Source organism: Ceratotherium simum, chromosome 29 (assembly GCF_057802395.1).
Source record: "Ceratotherium simum simum isolate JZ-2026a chromosome 29, ASM5780239v1, whole genome shotgun sequence".
NCBI classification, from domain to species: Eukaryota; Metazoa; Chordata; class Mammalia; order Perissodactyla; family Rhinocerotidae; genus Ceratotherium; species Ceratotherium simum.
The window spans coordinates 38,787,180-38,803,316 of record NC_141928.1 but is presented as its reverse complement, the minus strand read 5'-3'; the positions used below and the strand labels follow the sequence as shown (position 1 = coordinate 38,803,316).

Genomic DNA, 16,137 nt, shown 5'->3' with positions numbered 1-16,137 from the left:
GGACCCCATATATGTGGGAAACCCTCAGCTGGGTTCAGTGTCAACCACAAGCATTTTCAGCTCTGGCCATGGGACTCTGGCTGGGTGTGTGGGAAAGAGCCAAACTCTGGGAGAGTCAGACCAGGACACTCCAGGTAGTCACGCATTTGCCCAGGGAGCACTCACTGTGTCTGAATGTTGTGCAAGACACTGTGCTAAGGGCAAGCGGAGTTGAATAAAAGTTAGTAAGGCGTACTTGGCCTTCTGGAAACACCTTCCATGGGTGCTCTGAACTCCTGCATTTGACAGCAACCAATGTACAAGCATGTTCAGAGAGGAGAGCTGACGGGGTAAGTAGGGTGAGATGAGGGGTCAGGCTGGGTGAATGGGACCCTTGTCACTGGTAGGGACTGGAGGTATGGGCAAGTGTGGGATGTGTGGAGACAGAAGGGTCCCAGCATAGGAGCAGGATGAGGAAGGGCAGGGGGCCAGGAGGCATATGCGAGAAGAGTGGGGAGTTGGCTGAAGCAGGGAGAGTCAGGAGGGAACCAGATGCGGGGCCTCTGGGGTCATGTGGGGAGGGGACTGTGGGTTGGACTTGGTAGGGGCCGCAGAGTTGGGGAGGGGCTTGTGAGCAGGAGAGTGGGTAGGTCAGAGTTGTATTTTGGGAGGGTCACGTGGCGGTGGTGGGTTGGATGATTGGAACTCAAAGAGTCACATAAATTAGCCTTTTGATTATAATTCCATTCGAGCCTTGAAGCTGAATTCTGAGCCCTTCAGCCTCTTTTAATCTGAGAAAGAGGTGGTCTCTTTTAGAGATGCTTTCAGCTTCTTACTCCTCGATATCCTGACATAAATTCTAACTCTGCAGGGGTTAGGGAAGGCATTCGAAGTCGACGCAAATCAAAACTAGAAGTCATCCTTTCCCCTTTGCTTCTTGGTAGGTGGCTGGGTTTTTAGTTTCCTTCTCCATACCTGCTCAAAGATTTCACGAACATAGAAATGTTGGCTGAGGGTGGCGCTGTAGGAGTTGAGTTCTTTCAGTACGATCACTCCGTACTCCATCACTTCCTTTGTCAGGAGGACGTGAAAACCTTCATACCTGGGAGGTGGGTAGGGGATACCACTGTCTAAGGGGGGCTGGGCACAGTGTGGGAGACCCCAGCCAAGAGCCACGCCCCTGACCCCACAGAGGTGGGCTGGAATCTGGCATTTAGCTCTGCACAGAGCTGCTCTGTAAGTTTCCTTTTACAACAGTCCTTGGTTTGTTTTCCTATTTTTCTGATCATACAAGGAATACATACTCTTTGTAGAACATTTAAAAACAAACATGAGAGGGTTTTCTTGGGCTCCCATTTCCTGTCCACCCTCCCAACCCCGTCCTTGAACTTTACCTACATCCCATCAAACCCTCCAACGCCCCAAGGCCCAGACTTTTACCTGTTTCTTAGGTAAGAAGACCCTACCTAAGGTCTTCCTAGGTAACCTTCAGGGGGTTACTTATTTGCCTCAAGACATACTTCTGAATCTAAGTACTACAGTCAACTGGCAGTGCAATTCCATCTCTGTGGATGGTCCTTACAGAATTAGTTGTACAAAGGCACAAAGGTACTAGGAATTTCACAGAGAACTGTTTTTAATATTGAGAAATTGAAACCCAATCTTAAAAATCTAATCAATTAGGAGATGGTTAAGTCATTACGAAGCATCCATATGAATGAATTCTACATGGTCATTTAAAAAAGGAAATCTATCTGTAGTTATAGAACAATTTGCAAAGTATGACCCAACTTTTATCTAAGAAACACTATATATGTGAATATATCTACACATATAAATGTGTATGTCCATAAAAAGGAAGAGTTGGGCAGGAATGAGGCAAACATTTCTACATTTGTAGTGGTTAACTTGTTTTTGCTTTAACAAAGGGAAGGTATGTTTTAAAATCTGCAAAGGTCGGGGGAGGGCCCATGCTCTTGGCCTTCAAAGGACAAGGCTTTGAAACCTCTCTCCATAAACTTTTCAGATCAAAGTTCTCCCTGGAAGCTTCTATGTTGGTTGAGCAGGGCTGCAAAGGACCACAACGTTCTCCAAAGTTAGAGGCAACATTTGAATCTTGAGCTTGCTGGGCACACCCCTGGGCTCCTGAGCAGGCAGCCTCTGGCCTCAACTGTGGATTCCAGGCCATCCCCCTCTGTCCTTTGGGATCCGGTCTGCCTACCTGCATTTCATATTCTCCAGGAAATCTTTGGCTTTTTCCAGGTGAAACTTGAGTGTTTTCTCATGGCTTTGCTGCCTCAGTTGGTCCAAGAGCCTATCAAGGTGGGCCTCCTGGGCCTGGCAGCACCCCCAAAACAGGAGGAAGCAGATGTGAGTTACAAGAGCTGACAGGGTATAAGTGACATGCAGAGACTCTGCCACTGGAACTGAGGTGCGGGTGCCCAGGGCAAGCCCAGGACTCTCTTTCCTACAAAAGGGGCACCAAATGTGCCACCACTCTGACTCGCACTGCTCCAGGCCTCCAGGCTCCTCTCTCTGCCTGGAAGGTTCTTCTCCGTCCCCGGAGACCCAGCTCAGGTGGGACTCCTCAGGAACACATCCCTTATACCCACCCCACCTGGCAGGCCTGCTACCCCTTACCATGGCACCTGCTCCTCACCCTCTTTCTCACCAGCCATACTTGAAATCAGATGCTGAGCATGCCCCCCTCCACTCCCTTGACCCTGTGAAGACAGTGGGGTAGGGGCCCAGCTCATCTCTTGGGGGGGGCAGGGTGACTACCAGAGGTAGATGCTCCATAGCCCCCAGTCTGTCTGTCTCTCATGCACACTCTCTTACAGACACGTTTGGATCCAGGGACCCATCACACAGCCGGGACCTGACTCAGGCAGATTTCTTCTACTCCCATCTGGTCCCATGACCAAGGTGAGCCTCAATAACCCCATCTGTTCACGTTTTATAGCTTGAGGTTTTACATTTGAGTCTAGGATACATTTGGGGTTAATTTTTGTCTATGGTGTGAAGTATGGATCAAAGTTCTTCTTTTTGTTTTTTTGCATCTGAATGCTTGCTGAGTTTACAGGCCACCAAACGGAGCCAATGGGCAGCTGACAATCTGGCTGTGGCCCTTCCCTCATCCCCTGTCGGGGTTACCCTGGGTGCTGGAGGCCACACCTGGTTCTCCAGGCTGTGCTTCTGCCGCTGCTGCTCCATCCTCTTCTCGAGCTCCAGCTCCTGCACAGATAGCACGTTCTGATGTGCCTCCCACAGCGACACGGCCTCCTGGAAGAATCTGAAGAGGTCTGAGCTCTGCCGCTCTGTCTGCTTTGCCAGGGCCTCAAAGGATTTCTGCAGTGGCAGAACCCAGAGAAGGGGCCTTGAGTGCCATCTGGCCCAGGGCGAAGAGGAGGGCCCCACTCACAGGGCTCCCTCACCAGCCAGTGGAGGCCTCGTGTCTCCAAGGACTGGCTGTCACTGCCTGGACACCGTCCCTCAGGCTCTTCTTGGCCACACCTTGGCTCATGGCCCTCCCACCTCTGGGACAGCATTTCTAGTCTGCCCAGGGCCGTGCCTTTGGTCTGGCTGACCCTGAAGTCCCGTCTCTAGACCTGTCCCATGTCCACTGAAATCACTGACAGGAGTTTGGGGCCTAGAAGAAAGGAGGACCAACCCTAGGCACCAGCCTGGGCACTCAGGTGGCCATACCACCTCGGCCTGGGGCATCTTTCCTTCTTTGCGGTTCCCTGACCTTCAGCATCTGAGCCAAGCACTGCCCTCTGCTGTTAAATCCTCACCTCTCCCCTTTTATATAAGTGTTTTATGCTCTCATCGGGGTCAGGAGGCGGCGCACTTGGCCTGTGGGCTAAATGCGGCCCTCTGCCCTCTTTGGTTTGGCCCTGCCAACTAAGCACAGATTTTACCTTTTTAAATGGCAAAAAAAATTGAAAGAAGATATAGTAGAGTGCTCCCTTATCCTCAGTTTCGCTTTCTGCACTTTCAGTTACCCACTGTCAACCATAGTCCAAAATTATTAAAAGGAAAATTCCAGAAATAAACAATTCATAAGTTTTAAATTGTGCACCATTCTGAGTAGTGTGATGACATCCCATGCCCTCTGGCTCCATCCCTCCTGGGAAGTAAATCATCGCTCTGTCCAGTGGATCCGTGCTGTATGTGCTACCCACCCGTTAGTCACTTAGTATCCGTCGCAGTTATCAGATCGACTGTCGTGGTATCGCAGTGTTCAAGTATCAAGTATCGCTTGTGTTCGTCACCCTTATTTTACTTAATAATAGCCCCAAAGCTCAAGAATAGTGATGCTAACAAATCAGGTATGCCAAAGAGAAGCCTTAAAGTGCTTCCTTTAAGTGAAAAGGTGAAAGTTCTTGACTTAATAAGGAAAGAAAAAAACTCAGACTCAGCAAGGGGTCAGGGAGCACTCGTGGCCCGAGACTGTTCGCGTGGAGTCCTGCACAGCACCAGTGTCAGCAGGTGGCTCGGGTGTCAGGGGTGGGCCTGGAGCGCCCACCACAGAGGGACTGCTCCAGAGGGGCTGGCTATGATGAGGGAGAGGGACTCACTAGTGACAGGAAAGTTGGTGGCACCCAGACTCCCATTCTCTTCACAGCCCAGTGCCCCAGGTGACGTCTGCCCTGCTCCCCAGCTGTGTGGGCCCCCAGCTACGCACATCCAAGAACTCCAGCTCCTCCTCCACCTTGCTCTGGAGCACTCCCACCATCTGGAAGAAGGACGGGCTCACCAGGCTCTCTGCCTCCTCCTCGGTGAAGGCTTTCCAGTCCAGCAGCTGCTTCTGGAGGGGGATAAGGCAGAGGCTGACTTGGGGCTGGTGGAGCTTCACCTCAGGGCCTGGTCCTGCCCCCTGAGATTGGACTCCTACTCGTCCCTGAGAACCTCAGAGGAAACGCTCACAGTGGCCCAGATGGTCCAGCTTTGCGGTCCGCCCGCCGTGTCCAGGCACTGTGTGCCGCCTTTGGTGTCTCAGTGAGCCCCCAGAGGTGTTCTCATTAGCCCCATTTGACAGATGAGGAAACCGAGCCTCAGAGAAGTGAAAGAACTAGCTGGAGGCCACACACCTGGCAAGTGGTGGGGCCGGGGTCTGAACTCAACTGTCTCACTGTAGAGCCTACAGGCATAAACCGCCATCCCACAAGGTCTCAGTGTTGCTGCAAGTCAGACAGGGCTCCCGTTTCCTGTAACTTTGAATTATGCCAATTGGAAAGTGGGCACTCTATATTAATAAAGACTTGGTCTTGGTTATGCACCTCCCCCCAATGAAAGATTTGTCTACAGTTCTGTACTTCCAATGCTGCTGAACAGGAGTACCAGGTGCCCTCTCTCAGGCTTACTGCACTCCTGGGGTATGTGATGACCTCAGCACTCATCCCCTGCATGTCCCCAACAAAGGGAAGTGAGAGTGGGCACAAGTGTCAACAGTAGGGGGTGGGGGGGTGAGTGCCAGGGGTGTGGTCTCAGGGAGGCTCTCCCAGGACAAAGGTTTTACTCTCCCTCCAGGTTTTACTTATGAGGTTTGACGCCCCTAAAGAGCTGAGAGGCACATGGCTGTCCCTGAGGCCACAGAGCAAATGGGCAGCCCCTGGCCTTTTGCAAATTTGGTCTTCTCATCTCCAGATGGGGCTGGTGACCCCCACTCTGCAGGACCTTGTAGGATTCAATGAGAGCTCATGCAAGCAGGGGCACAGTCCAGGGACGGCAACATCGGGACCGCGTATCACGCTGTAAAGTGCTCTGCTCCCCGTGAATCCTGCTCACCTCAGAGGCTTGGTGGCAGAGCAAAGCTCCAAGGACACAACAGACACATGAGGGCTGGAGGAGCAGGAATGGGGTCAGCAGACGGGGCCCTCAGAGTCCCGGGACTCTGACTGCCACAGCCGGCGGGTCAGACTGTCTCCAAAATGATTAGGTTTCTTGGGTTCTTCATCTAAACAGTTTTACCAAGGAGCCAGGGAGGGGGCATTTTGACAAAATATTTCCTTGAGCCCCAGAAAACCAGCCATTGTAATCGAGGGGTTTGTGAGTGAACTCACTGTCTCAGTCTCTAACAAAGGCGGGCAGGGTGGAGAGAAAGTTGGGCATGAGGGAAGTGGCGGCACTATTTATAAAAGTGGTGCATTGGAAATTACCCCCATGCCACGACCTCCACTGAATAAATAATGTCAAGTGCTGTGAGTGAAACAGAGGGTCAAGGTGGGAAGACTGAGGTGATCAGAGAGCATATACCTTTGTCTGTGGGATCAGGGAAGGCTTCCTGGGGGAGGTCATATTGGGCTATAACCTGAGGGATAGGTGGGGAGGAGGGGGTCCAGGCAGAAGGACAGCCTCAGGATGCCCAAGGGCCAGTGAGGGCCTGGGGCATGTGACAAAGGAGAGCAGAGACCCAGGCTGGAGAGGGGTAGGGGTGGGCCAGGGGGGAGACATCAGGCCCCTGTCCTTTGTTCCTCTCAAGCCTGCCTGGAGGGGCACCCACCTTGCACTTCTGCACGTGGGCCAGGCACTCCTGCCACGTCTTCTCATACTGCAGGCGGATCCGCAACATGCAGTCCACGTGGTAGGCATCTCCATGGGCAGAAACAAGATATGTCAGCTTCTCTTCCAGAAGGAAGAGGGCAGATCAGCAAGAGGAGCGTCCCCCCGGCTCAGGGAAGCAGCTTCTCCCCAGCAAAGTGCCTCAATAGCGAGGATGATTCAAGTGAGATCAGGGGTCCCGACTCAGATCAGGGCTGGTATCTCCCTCCTCACAGAGTGCCCGACACCCCAAGTAAGGACCTCAAATGAGGAGTCATCTTCATCTGTTACAAATCCATTCTGACTCTGATTCTTTTTTTTTTTGTGAGGAAGATCGGCCCTGAGCTAACATCCATGCCACTCCTCCTCTTTTTGCTGAGGAAGACTGGCCCTGGGATAACAACTGTGCCCATCTTCCTCCACTTTATGTGGGACGCGGCCACAGCATGACCTGACAAGCGGTACGTCAGTGCGCGCCCGGGATCCAAACCTGTGAACCCCAGGCCACCGCAGCAGAGCACACACACTTAACCGCTGCGCCACCGGGCCAGCCCCCGACTCTGATTCGTAACTCAGATTCAAGGCTGTAAAATTCCTTTTGGAGAGTTGTACCAAGTTGTAAAACAGTAACAAGGGTGCAAATTGAATGAGAGTTTATAGATCATGTCTTTGGTTAATTCCTCAAGAAGTGACTGGACTAGCAGAACTCTCAGAAGCTGATGGATGGATGGATTGATTCCTTTTCTTCTCTTTCCTCTCCCTACTGTTTCCCAGTTATAATCAACTCAGTGTGACTCTTGGTGTCTAAGGTAAGTTCTAGAAATTGAAAGACAACACAAAGATTTTGTGGTGGTTGTTCTTTGACAAGGACTGGGGAGGAGGGCAGGGTGAATGGCAGTGGGGACATGGGGGAAGTAGATATTCAGTGGAACTGGTGAGGAGAAGCTCCGAAGCTGGTTTTTCCCATCCCCAGGGCCACCTCCTACGCCAGCACATCCCCACCCTTCCCGTGAGGTCACTGTGATGGACCCAACTTGGGTCTCTGTGCTTCCACTCCTGTACCCCTCTGACTGTTCCCCTGCTAACATCATCACTCCCAGCTCAGAACCTTCCACTGGGTTCCCACTGCCCTCAAGATAAAGTCCAGCCTCCTCCACATGGCCATGTGGCCAGCACAGTCTGGCCCCTCAGCATCTTCCAGCCTCCCCTGCCATCTTCTCCTTTCCCCGAAGGCCCCAGCTCTGTCTTGCCTCTGAGCCTCCCCACATGCTAGTATTCCTGCTTGAAAAGCTCCCCTGACCCCTGGGCTTGGCTAACTCTTACTGGCCTTGCAGGTCTCAACTGGATGATCACTTCCTTGGCAAGGTCTTGCATGACCCTTAACCTGTGTCCCAAGATACAGGCTTGTCACCTGTCCACTCCCTGCTGTAACATCCTACATGGTCTGACTTCTCCTCTGGCCTGGAAGCACCCAAGGGGTGATACACCCTGCTGATTACCAGGGCCCAGCTCCATGCCTGTCCCTAGGAGGTGCCTGATGAATGGCAGCCATTGCTATGATTTAGGGTCTCGGGGCTCTTACCCTGGGTATTATAATGTAATTATAATACCTTTGGAATTATAAACCTGAGAGCCCTGGGAGCAATGGTGAGTACTACTAACAGAGGTACCCAGGTCAAGTTTACATGTGACACTTCACTAGCTGTGTGACGTTGGATAGAATACTGCACATCTCTGTGCTTCTAAGTCTTTCTCTATCACAGAAGGACAATGACACCACTGACCTCACCGGGTTGCTGTGAGCCTCAAAGGACATGGGAATATTATATATCTTCTAGAGCAAGGCTTGGCAAACTTCTTCTATAAAAGACTAGATAATAAATGTTTCCAGTTTTGCAAGCCATAAGATCTCTGTTGCAACTCATTTCTGCTGTTGTAAGGCAGAAGCAGCCAGAGACAATATGTAACAAATGAGCGTAGCTGGGTTCCAATGAAACTTATTTGCAAACAGGCATTGGCCCAGGGAAAGGAGTTTGGGAATCCTTGCTATAGAGCATTTTCAAACATAACCATTTACTATTGAGCACTCTCCGTGTAAGCCAGGCCTGAACTATGACTGGACCACAGGATCGCATGTAATTCTTACATCAACCCCACAGGATAGGTAACGTTATTCTTCCTCTTGATAGGCCTATTTGAGAGAGGAGGAGTTTGAGGCCAAGAGAGGCCATGACTTCCCCAAGGTCACAGAGCTGAGCCAGCACAGAGTTGGGCATCAAACCCATGTCTCTCTGACTGTAAGACCCTGCGCTTTAACCTCATATGCCCAGCACCTGGCCCCCGACCCGTCCTCACAGGTGGTCATCGGAACGATCCCTCCGGCTCCATGCTGGGTCAAGAGTCAGGGGTCAGAGTACGTGGCTGGCATTGCTGCCGGCTGGGCAGTGTCTGGGAGGCTGTGGGAGGGAGGAGGGGGCTCTGCCAGGCAAAGTACCAGAGGTCCGATATGAACCCTCAGGGCTCACTCTGTCGTCTACATCCCCTCCCTCCTTCCCCTGGAGGACTTGCCACTCACCCCTGAGTTTATAACAGACTCTCACATAAACGCTTGACTGGCTGCTGAAGCTGCTACAAAGCCAGCACTGGAACAGAGCTCTGAGAGACCTGAACAGAAGCCCACAAACCGCACTCACCGAGGTGCTTGTTCAGGGAGCCGAGAGAGGAGTGCCATTCAGTCAGCCGGGCTCTGCTGTAACTGGGGGGCAGAAGGTCACTGGGGAAGGAAGAGATGACAAGTAAGCCCGCTTGAATAAATGTTCACTTACCAAAAGTGGTGGCATCTTCAAGGAACACGGCTCCAGAGGCGTATGCACCTAAATACCAAAGAAACAGAGTGACTTGCTGGGGATTTCCTGGTGCTAAAAACATGCCCCATAAAAAGGTCTAGTAATATTCATGAGTCTGTTAGAAAATAAAATGAATTCTCCTAAAAGAAAAAAAGCCGAACGCTTCACATCACTTGACCAAGGAAGCCCCTCTAGGAATCTAACCTGAGATAACAATATAAAATGCACACAAAGTTTACGCATTAAGATGGTCACTTAACAGTACTGTTTATAAACATGCACACAAAAATCATAAACAACTATATCCAACAATAGGGAATTGTCTAAATGAACTACAAAGTGCGGCAGATTGAAAAAGAGTCAAATATCCTTAGCTCCTCCCATCATGAGGCAGAGTCTATTTCTTGATCCCTGGATCTAGGCTTGGCCATCGATTTGCCTTGGCCGATGGGACATTAGCAAACATGCCACAGCAGAGGCTTGGCGAGCCCATGCACTCCACTCGCCCTCTCTTGCTGCAGGGAGCTCTTCTGCCACCACCACTGTGCCTATGACCCTGGATTAGCTCCTGGAGGTTGAGAGAGCGAGAGGAGAGAAGCCCCAGCTGTCCCAAACCAGGCTCCAGACACGGGACTGAGACCATCCTAGACCACAGAGCCCCAGCCAAGCCAGCTCAGACCAGGGGACCCACCCAGCCTGCCCGCAGAATCGTGAGAAACAAGAAATTATTGTTGTTTTCAGCTACTAAGTTTTGGGTGGTGTTTAATGATGTGGAAAGATGTGTATGGCTAGGGGGCCATATAGTTTATTATCCAAATCAGGACATTTTTGACAGTGAAAGTGGGGGGATGCTACTAATGATTATGCCGGGATAAGATGTGTAACCCAGGATGGTCTTGGGCACTCCACTTACGGTGGGACAGGAAAGAGCAACATTATATAGTACTAAATGCAACGTGGTGTCCAAGACTGGGTCGTGGGACAGAAAAAGGGCATTAGTGGAAAAACTGGTGAAATCTGGAAAAGTCTGGTGGTTAGGTAATGGGAATGAATCAAAGTGAATTTCTTAGTTTTGACAAATGTCCAGTGGTAATGTAAGCTCACAACTTTAGGGGAAACTGGGTGAGGGATATACAGAAATTTTTGTGTATTTTTGTAATTTTTTTGTATATCTAACATACTCCAAAATACAAATTTTTTTTCAATAATTTTAAAATTATATGCACATATACTTATTGGGCTCAAGAAAATCCTTGGGGATTCTCCCAGGACTTTGGATAAATCCCCCTCAGGGCCCTGAGAAGCTTAGCAAGACTCCCCACCCCTCTGCCATCACCACCCACAAGCCTGCAGCATGGCCTGTGCACTAGCAGAAACAGGATCCCCACCACGTCTGGGGCTCTGGGGTTTCTGGAGGAGGGACTCCCCATGATTCCAGATGAGGCAGTTCCCTGGGACAGCTCCTCGGGCTTGATGAGAAGGCTTCCTAGCTGCCTTACAGGTCCAGGAGAAACAGGCGGGCGTCTACACAGCGTGCTTTGTGGGTGCCGTCAAAACCTCCTTGCACAAACAAACTACAAACCGAAATCATCGCTCTTGACACTCACGGGAGTTCTATGATCAAGGCTTTGCAACTTGACCTTTAAGTTGCACGGTCAAGCCTTGTGTTCATAGTACACACTTCTGACGCTGGAATTGTGCCCTGATACACTCTTTACACACTCCCACCGTAAGGAGCTGCTGGGTCCTGTAAACGTGCACTCTTGCCTCTGATTTCACAGAGCTGCCCCACCTTCCTCTAGGCCAGCTCACATCACCTACCAGCTCCACGCTCTGCCTGCAGTCACTGTCACTGCACACTGGATCCCAGCCGTGGCCATAGCATCAATGACTGCATTTTTCTCCCTGTGTTCAGCCCTGTCTCTCTCTCCGTTCAGGCAGGTAGCCAGCCAGCCCCACCTGCACAGCCTGGGCAGGGGTGCGGTGGGGCAGAAAAGACAGCAGCCGAGAAATCTTGCTGGCTTTTGTTCTCAAAAGTCTAAGTTCTTAGGAGAGCATAGAGCATTGGTGAGGAAAAGGCATTTGTGAGAGTGGGCTGAGCCCTGGGGAGGAGGGGGATGCTGGGGCCAGGGCTTTCCCCTCACTCAGTAGACAGGGGCTGGGGGAGGTGTGGACAGAGCAGGATGGCGGGTGCCTGGCAGTGGCAGCCTGGGTCCTGCTTCCTGGTGCCATCGTGGGAGCAGCTGGAAGACCCAGGGCCCTGGAGGGAAACGGCTGCCTGGGCGTGAGGACGCAGGGGCTCAGAGCAGCCTCCTCAAGATGCCCGCGGCCAGTGTCTGGAGGCAGCAGTTGCCCAGCGGCATCTGGGTGGACCAAACACCAACGACCAGACTCCCACCACCAGGCCTGGCGTTGGGTGAGACTCCGTAACTTTCCCTCAACGGATGGGACCCCAAGAAAGGCTGAGTTTTGCCCAGCTTAATGAACAGGGGCTCAGAGTCAGAAATAGGCGGAGTTACAGAAAACAACAAAGCACTTTTCCTGGGTCTGAGGTTTTTATCCACCTTGTTAATTTGACGCCTGCATGAAAATGTGGCTGCACACAGGGCAGGAGGTGCCCGCCCTGGGGGAGACTGTGTGGGGTTCTAATTGTCATTTATATCCTAGGAGAACTCAGGCTCTGTGGTGGGGAGACAAGAGACCCTGCACCCCAGGGTTAGCAGGTGGGAGGGACCACCGAGGGCACAGGAGGAGGAGGATTTCCCAGCACGTGCAATGTCTCCACCTCGCAGGACCACGCAGGCTCCGTCCTGCTGCTCAGAGTGCATGCTACAGGCTCCCCGGGCAGTGGGCTTCCAGGTCTAGAACACTCAGTGTGCCCCCCACCAAACAGCTTATTATGGCATCAGAGCTGGGTGGACCAAGGTCTGAGGGGAGTGTCCAGAGCCTCCAACGGGTCCCCTGTCTGATGGCCTCCTCACTGACCTCCAGCCTCCAGCCTCAGACTCAACTCACCCTCCACACTGCACAGCTGGTGGAGCCCCTCTGCTGCCCTCAGGAAGAAGCCCACCCCCTAACCTGGCCCATCCCTCCCCTCCTCCCCCACCCCACCCCTTGCCATCGCCTCCTTCCAAGCTCTTTGGCACAGTCACACCAAACTTCTTTCTACAGCAAACGTGTCACGTTCTTTGTTGTCACTGGGGCTGGAACATCCCAGAACGTGGGCCCAGGCGGCCAGTCCAGGACCAAAGAGCCAGGAGATGGCCTGGTCGGGGGGACGCCTCGGGAGAAAGGTCAACGCTGAGGACTGTGCCGCACCCAGTGGCCCCCAAAGCTGCCCTCCCCAGCGACCCCTCCCGCTGTACCGGATGGTGCAGAGATGCCCCAGCCGCTGTTGCTGCAGGGCTCTCTGCTTCTCCAGCATGCTCTCCAGCTCCTTCTTCACGGCTGGCGGAGCCTGGATCCTCTCACTGGCCATGAACTCACTGGGCAGCCAGACACGTTGGCACCATGGAGACGAGAGGAGGGGCAGGGCGGGTGGGAGAGAGGGGATGAGACCCATGTAGGAGCACTCAGACCCCAGCACCCTCACACCACTCCCAGCACCCCTCCCCATCCTGGGCCTCTGGGACTCTGAGGAAAGGGGGGAAGAGAGAGAAGGAGGGAGGGGCGGGGAGAGAAGAACGGAGGGACCACCAGGGAGGCTCTGGCGCTAAGAGCATGGGACCTGCAGGCACAGATCCAGGTGTGGGTCCTGACTGCCCCCCGCCAGCTCTGTGACCTTGGGCGAGTCACTGCCCCCTCTGAATCTCAGTTTCCTCTTCTGTAATGGAGCTAAGGATAGTACCTTCCTCACTCGGTACCTGTGAGGACCCAGCAAGATATTGCAAGCAAAACCCCGAGCACCGTGCCTGGCTCGTGGGAAACGCCCAGTAAATGCCGGCTCCTGCCATCACCATCAATGATTCCTGACATCTGTGACAACCCCAGGCCCAGGCCCAGACCAGGCACTCTCCATACGGCATCCTGTGGACAATCGCTGAAACCCTATCACGTGTCCATCACTGCGGACCATCGCTGAAACCCTATCACGTGTCCATCACGGTGCCTGCTTTGCATTGGGAGAGAAAGGCTCCAAACGTTCGAGCGCTTTATCAGGGTCACAGGGAAAGTACAGGTGGAGCCAGGTCTCCAGACTTTTCCTTCATCCCCAGTGTCAGACTCTGGTGCTCCCCGTCTGGAAACGCAGATGTACAGGTGGGCCTCCACCCCCAGACCCGTGGCACAGATGGACAGACACTCTTTAGTGTCCTCAGACATCTTGGCCCAAGGTATCCCTTTCTTAGCAAAAGAAAGTCTTGTTTGTTGGCCAAAAGCTGCAGGACCCTCGTGTCAGTATTAACAAAAGTGCCCCCAGCTGGGAAGCGTGGAGACCGGCATTCTCTTCACCGTCCCTCCCGTGGGTGAAAGTTGCTACCAGAGGGTGGGAAGTATCCACGCCTGAGGGACAGCCATGCTCCTCGGGCCAGCAACACAGGGTTACATGTAATAGTCAAGAGTGGAAAGTGGGCAGATAATCAGACTAATGTTTTTATACAATTTGCACTGTGCTCAGAAAATGCTTATGCGATAATGTTTATGAAGAAAATAAGACACAAACCTACATATGCAGTCTGGGTCTCAGAAAGCCTGGGAGAAAATATACCAAAATATCAGCTGTGCCTCTCACTGTGGCGAGGCATTAGTGGTGACTTTTAATTTCTTCTTTATACTTTTATCTATTCTAACTTTTTAAAACAGAGCACATATTAGTGTTACCACCAGAAAAACAACAGCGTTTCACAGTAACGACAAACAGGGAAGGAGAGGGCCACCCCCCTCGCTGTGGGCAGTGCGGGCAGCCACCGACCTGAAGCCCCGCACCAGGGCCTCCTTCTTGAGTGCCTTCCAGGCACCGACCAGGCCCTGCCAGCGGCGGCGGCTCTCGAGCTCCTGCTGCAGCGTGGCCTCCGCCAGGTGGACAGACAGCTGGGCGACGGCCCTCCGGTTGCCCAGCAGGGCGTGGTTTATGACCTGCGGTCACAGGCGGGCAGGCTCTAGATGGGATGGGGGTTCTCGAAGGTCAGACCAAGGCTCAGGCGGAGTGGGGCGAGGAGAGGCTGGAGAGGGGCCAGGTGAGGTGCAGGCCGAGGGCCTGGGGCCCAGCAGGGCAGTGGCGAGCAGGGCAGTGGCAGCGACTGAGGAGTACTGAGGGGTCACTGGGGCTCAGAGCCATGGATAGTGACAAGTCTTTCCTGAAGGCTTAACCAGGAACCCTGACCACGTGAGCTTCAGCCCAGCTCCACAGCCCCATCAGACTGTGTGTTAGAGAAGGTGATTTTAGTTCACTGGAGTTCAACACTCCAGTGGGCTCGTCACCGACAAGGCGCCTTGAGAAATTCAAGGGTGGATTTGGAAGCAATTAACTGTTTCTCCAAGTTGTTTTTTTCCTTTTGTATGTTAAGGAGATGCAACCACCAGCCATCCTGAAACCGAGCAAGCCTCACCACAGGAGCTACCCCATGACCTGCGCCTTACCTTTACAGCTAAGGTCTCTCCAGGAGGCCCTTAGGCCTCATTACTGTAACCTGCGGTGTATGTGGAAGCATGTCTTCCAACGGAGCCTGCGCTAGCGGATACCTACCTCTCCCTTTTGAATATTCATTTCTCAACCGAAACAAAAGGTCCCTGCTTCCCTTTGTCCAAGGACGCCATGACTTTGGAAATGATTCATCACGGCCTCCTTTTTGCTGCAGATACACTTTACTTTGTGAGACAACTTCCACTGGTGTAGAGTCTTATTTAACTCACCAGGAGGTGAGCCCACTTGGTTCGGTAACAAGCTCTCAGTGCTTAGCTGGTTTTTTTTAATATATATGAATTTGTTCCAAAAGCAGAGTGCTCATGCCATCAGGGAGCAGCCACATATGGTTGTGATGAGAACCAGGACCCAATTATCAAATGAGGCCAGAGCTAGAACATTCTTTGGCAGTCCTCCCACTGGTCCTCTCCTGGGCACCCTTGGCATGGCAGTGGAGGGGGCACTGGCAAGTATCTCCCGAACCTCCAATTCCGCAGCCCTACTGTGAAGATAATGCTGTTTACAGCACAGGGATTTTGTGAAATGAAATGAGATTAATGCACATGGAGCAAGTAGCAAGTGCCAGTTGTCACGACGAGTCAAATAAGCACAGGAACGTCAAACACTGACTCACCACTGGTCACCGACTAACTGACCCCCCAGATGGATCAAATGGATAAAAGTCAGCAACTCTCGCTGGTCTCAAAACGAGAGCTCCCACTGCTGAGCCCTCTTATCACCCTCCCAACAAGTCCTGGCATAGGTATCCTTAGCCCCATTTCCTGGACAGGGAGTTCCAGGTGCAGGGGCCGAGTTATCTCAGGAGCTGCCTGTCCGGGCAGGGCAGAGGGAGTCTGTGCCCACTCCCCGTCTGTGCTCTGTCCAGGAGCCCCAGGCACACACCGGGGCTGGAGCCCATCTCTGGTTCTGAACGCCGGACTCCTCTCATTCTGTGTGCTGCCGGGGGGCCCGCTGCCTGGCAAGCCCAGCTTTCTGCACAGGACCTGGAAGTCCACGCAAGACAATGCACCTCTGAGGAGCAAAAGAAGCATCCTTTCACACGGCAGAGGTGTCAGGCTTAACTCTGACTTTGGAGACATCATAAATAATCTTGAATTTCTTGCTTTTTATCCCAAAGAAAGCAGCTCG

General features: G+C 52.6%; 1 protein-coding gene across 1 annotated transcript in view; it reads right to left on the bottom strand.

Moving 5' to 3' along the window:
• The window catches only part of LOC101395744 (coiled-coil domain-containing protein 180-like), a 60,881-nt gene that overhangs the window by 36,714 nt on the left and 8,030 nt on the right, over nucleotides 1–16,137 (bottom strand). The window contains exons 8-15 of the mRNA XM_087419486.1: nucleotides 14,278–14,441; nucleotides 12,734–12,853; nucleotides 9,216–9,295; nucleotides 6,485–6,573; nucleotides 4,667–4,789; nucleotides 3,154–3,327; nucleotides 2,201–2,316; nucleotides 955–1,081 (exon numbers count right to left, since the gene is read on the bottom strand). Of these exons, the coding sequence (XP_087275612.1) occupies nucleotides 955–1,081; nucleotides 2,201–2,316; nucleotides 3,154–3,327; nucleotides 4,667–4,789; nucleotides 6,485–6,573; nucleotides 9,216–9,295; nucleotides 12,734–12,853; nucleotides 14,278–14,441 (993 nt within the window). The remainder of the gene's footprint in view (nucleotides 1–954; nucleotides 1,082–2,200; nucleotides 2,317–3,153; nucleotides 3,328–4,666; nucleotides 4,790–6,484; nucleotides 6,574–9,215; nucleotides 9,296–12,733; nucleotides 12,854–14,277; nucleotides 14,442–16,137) is intronic.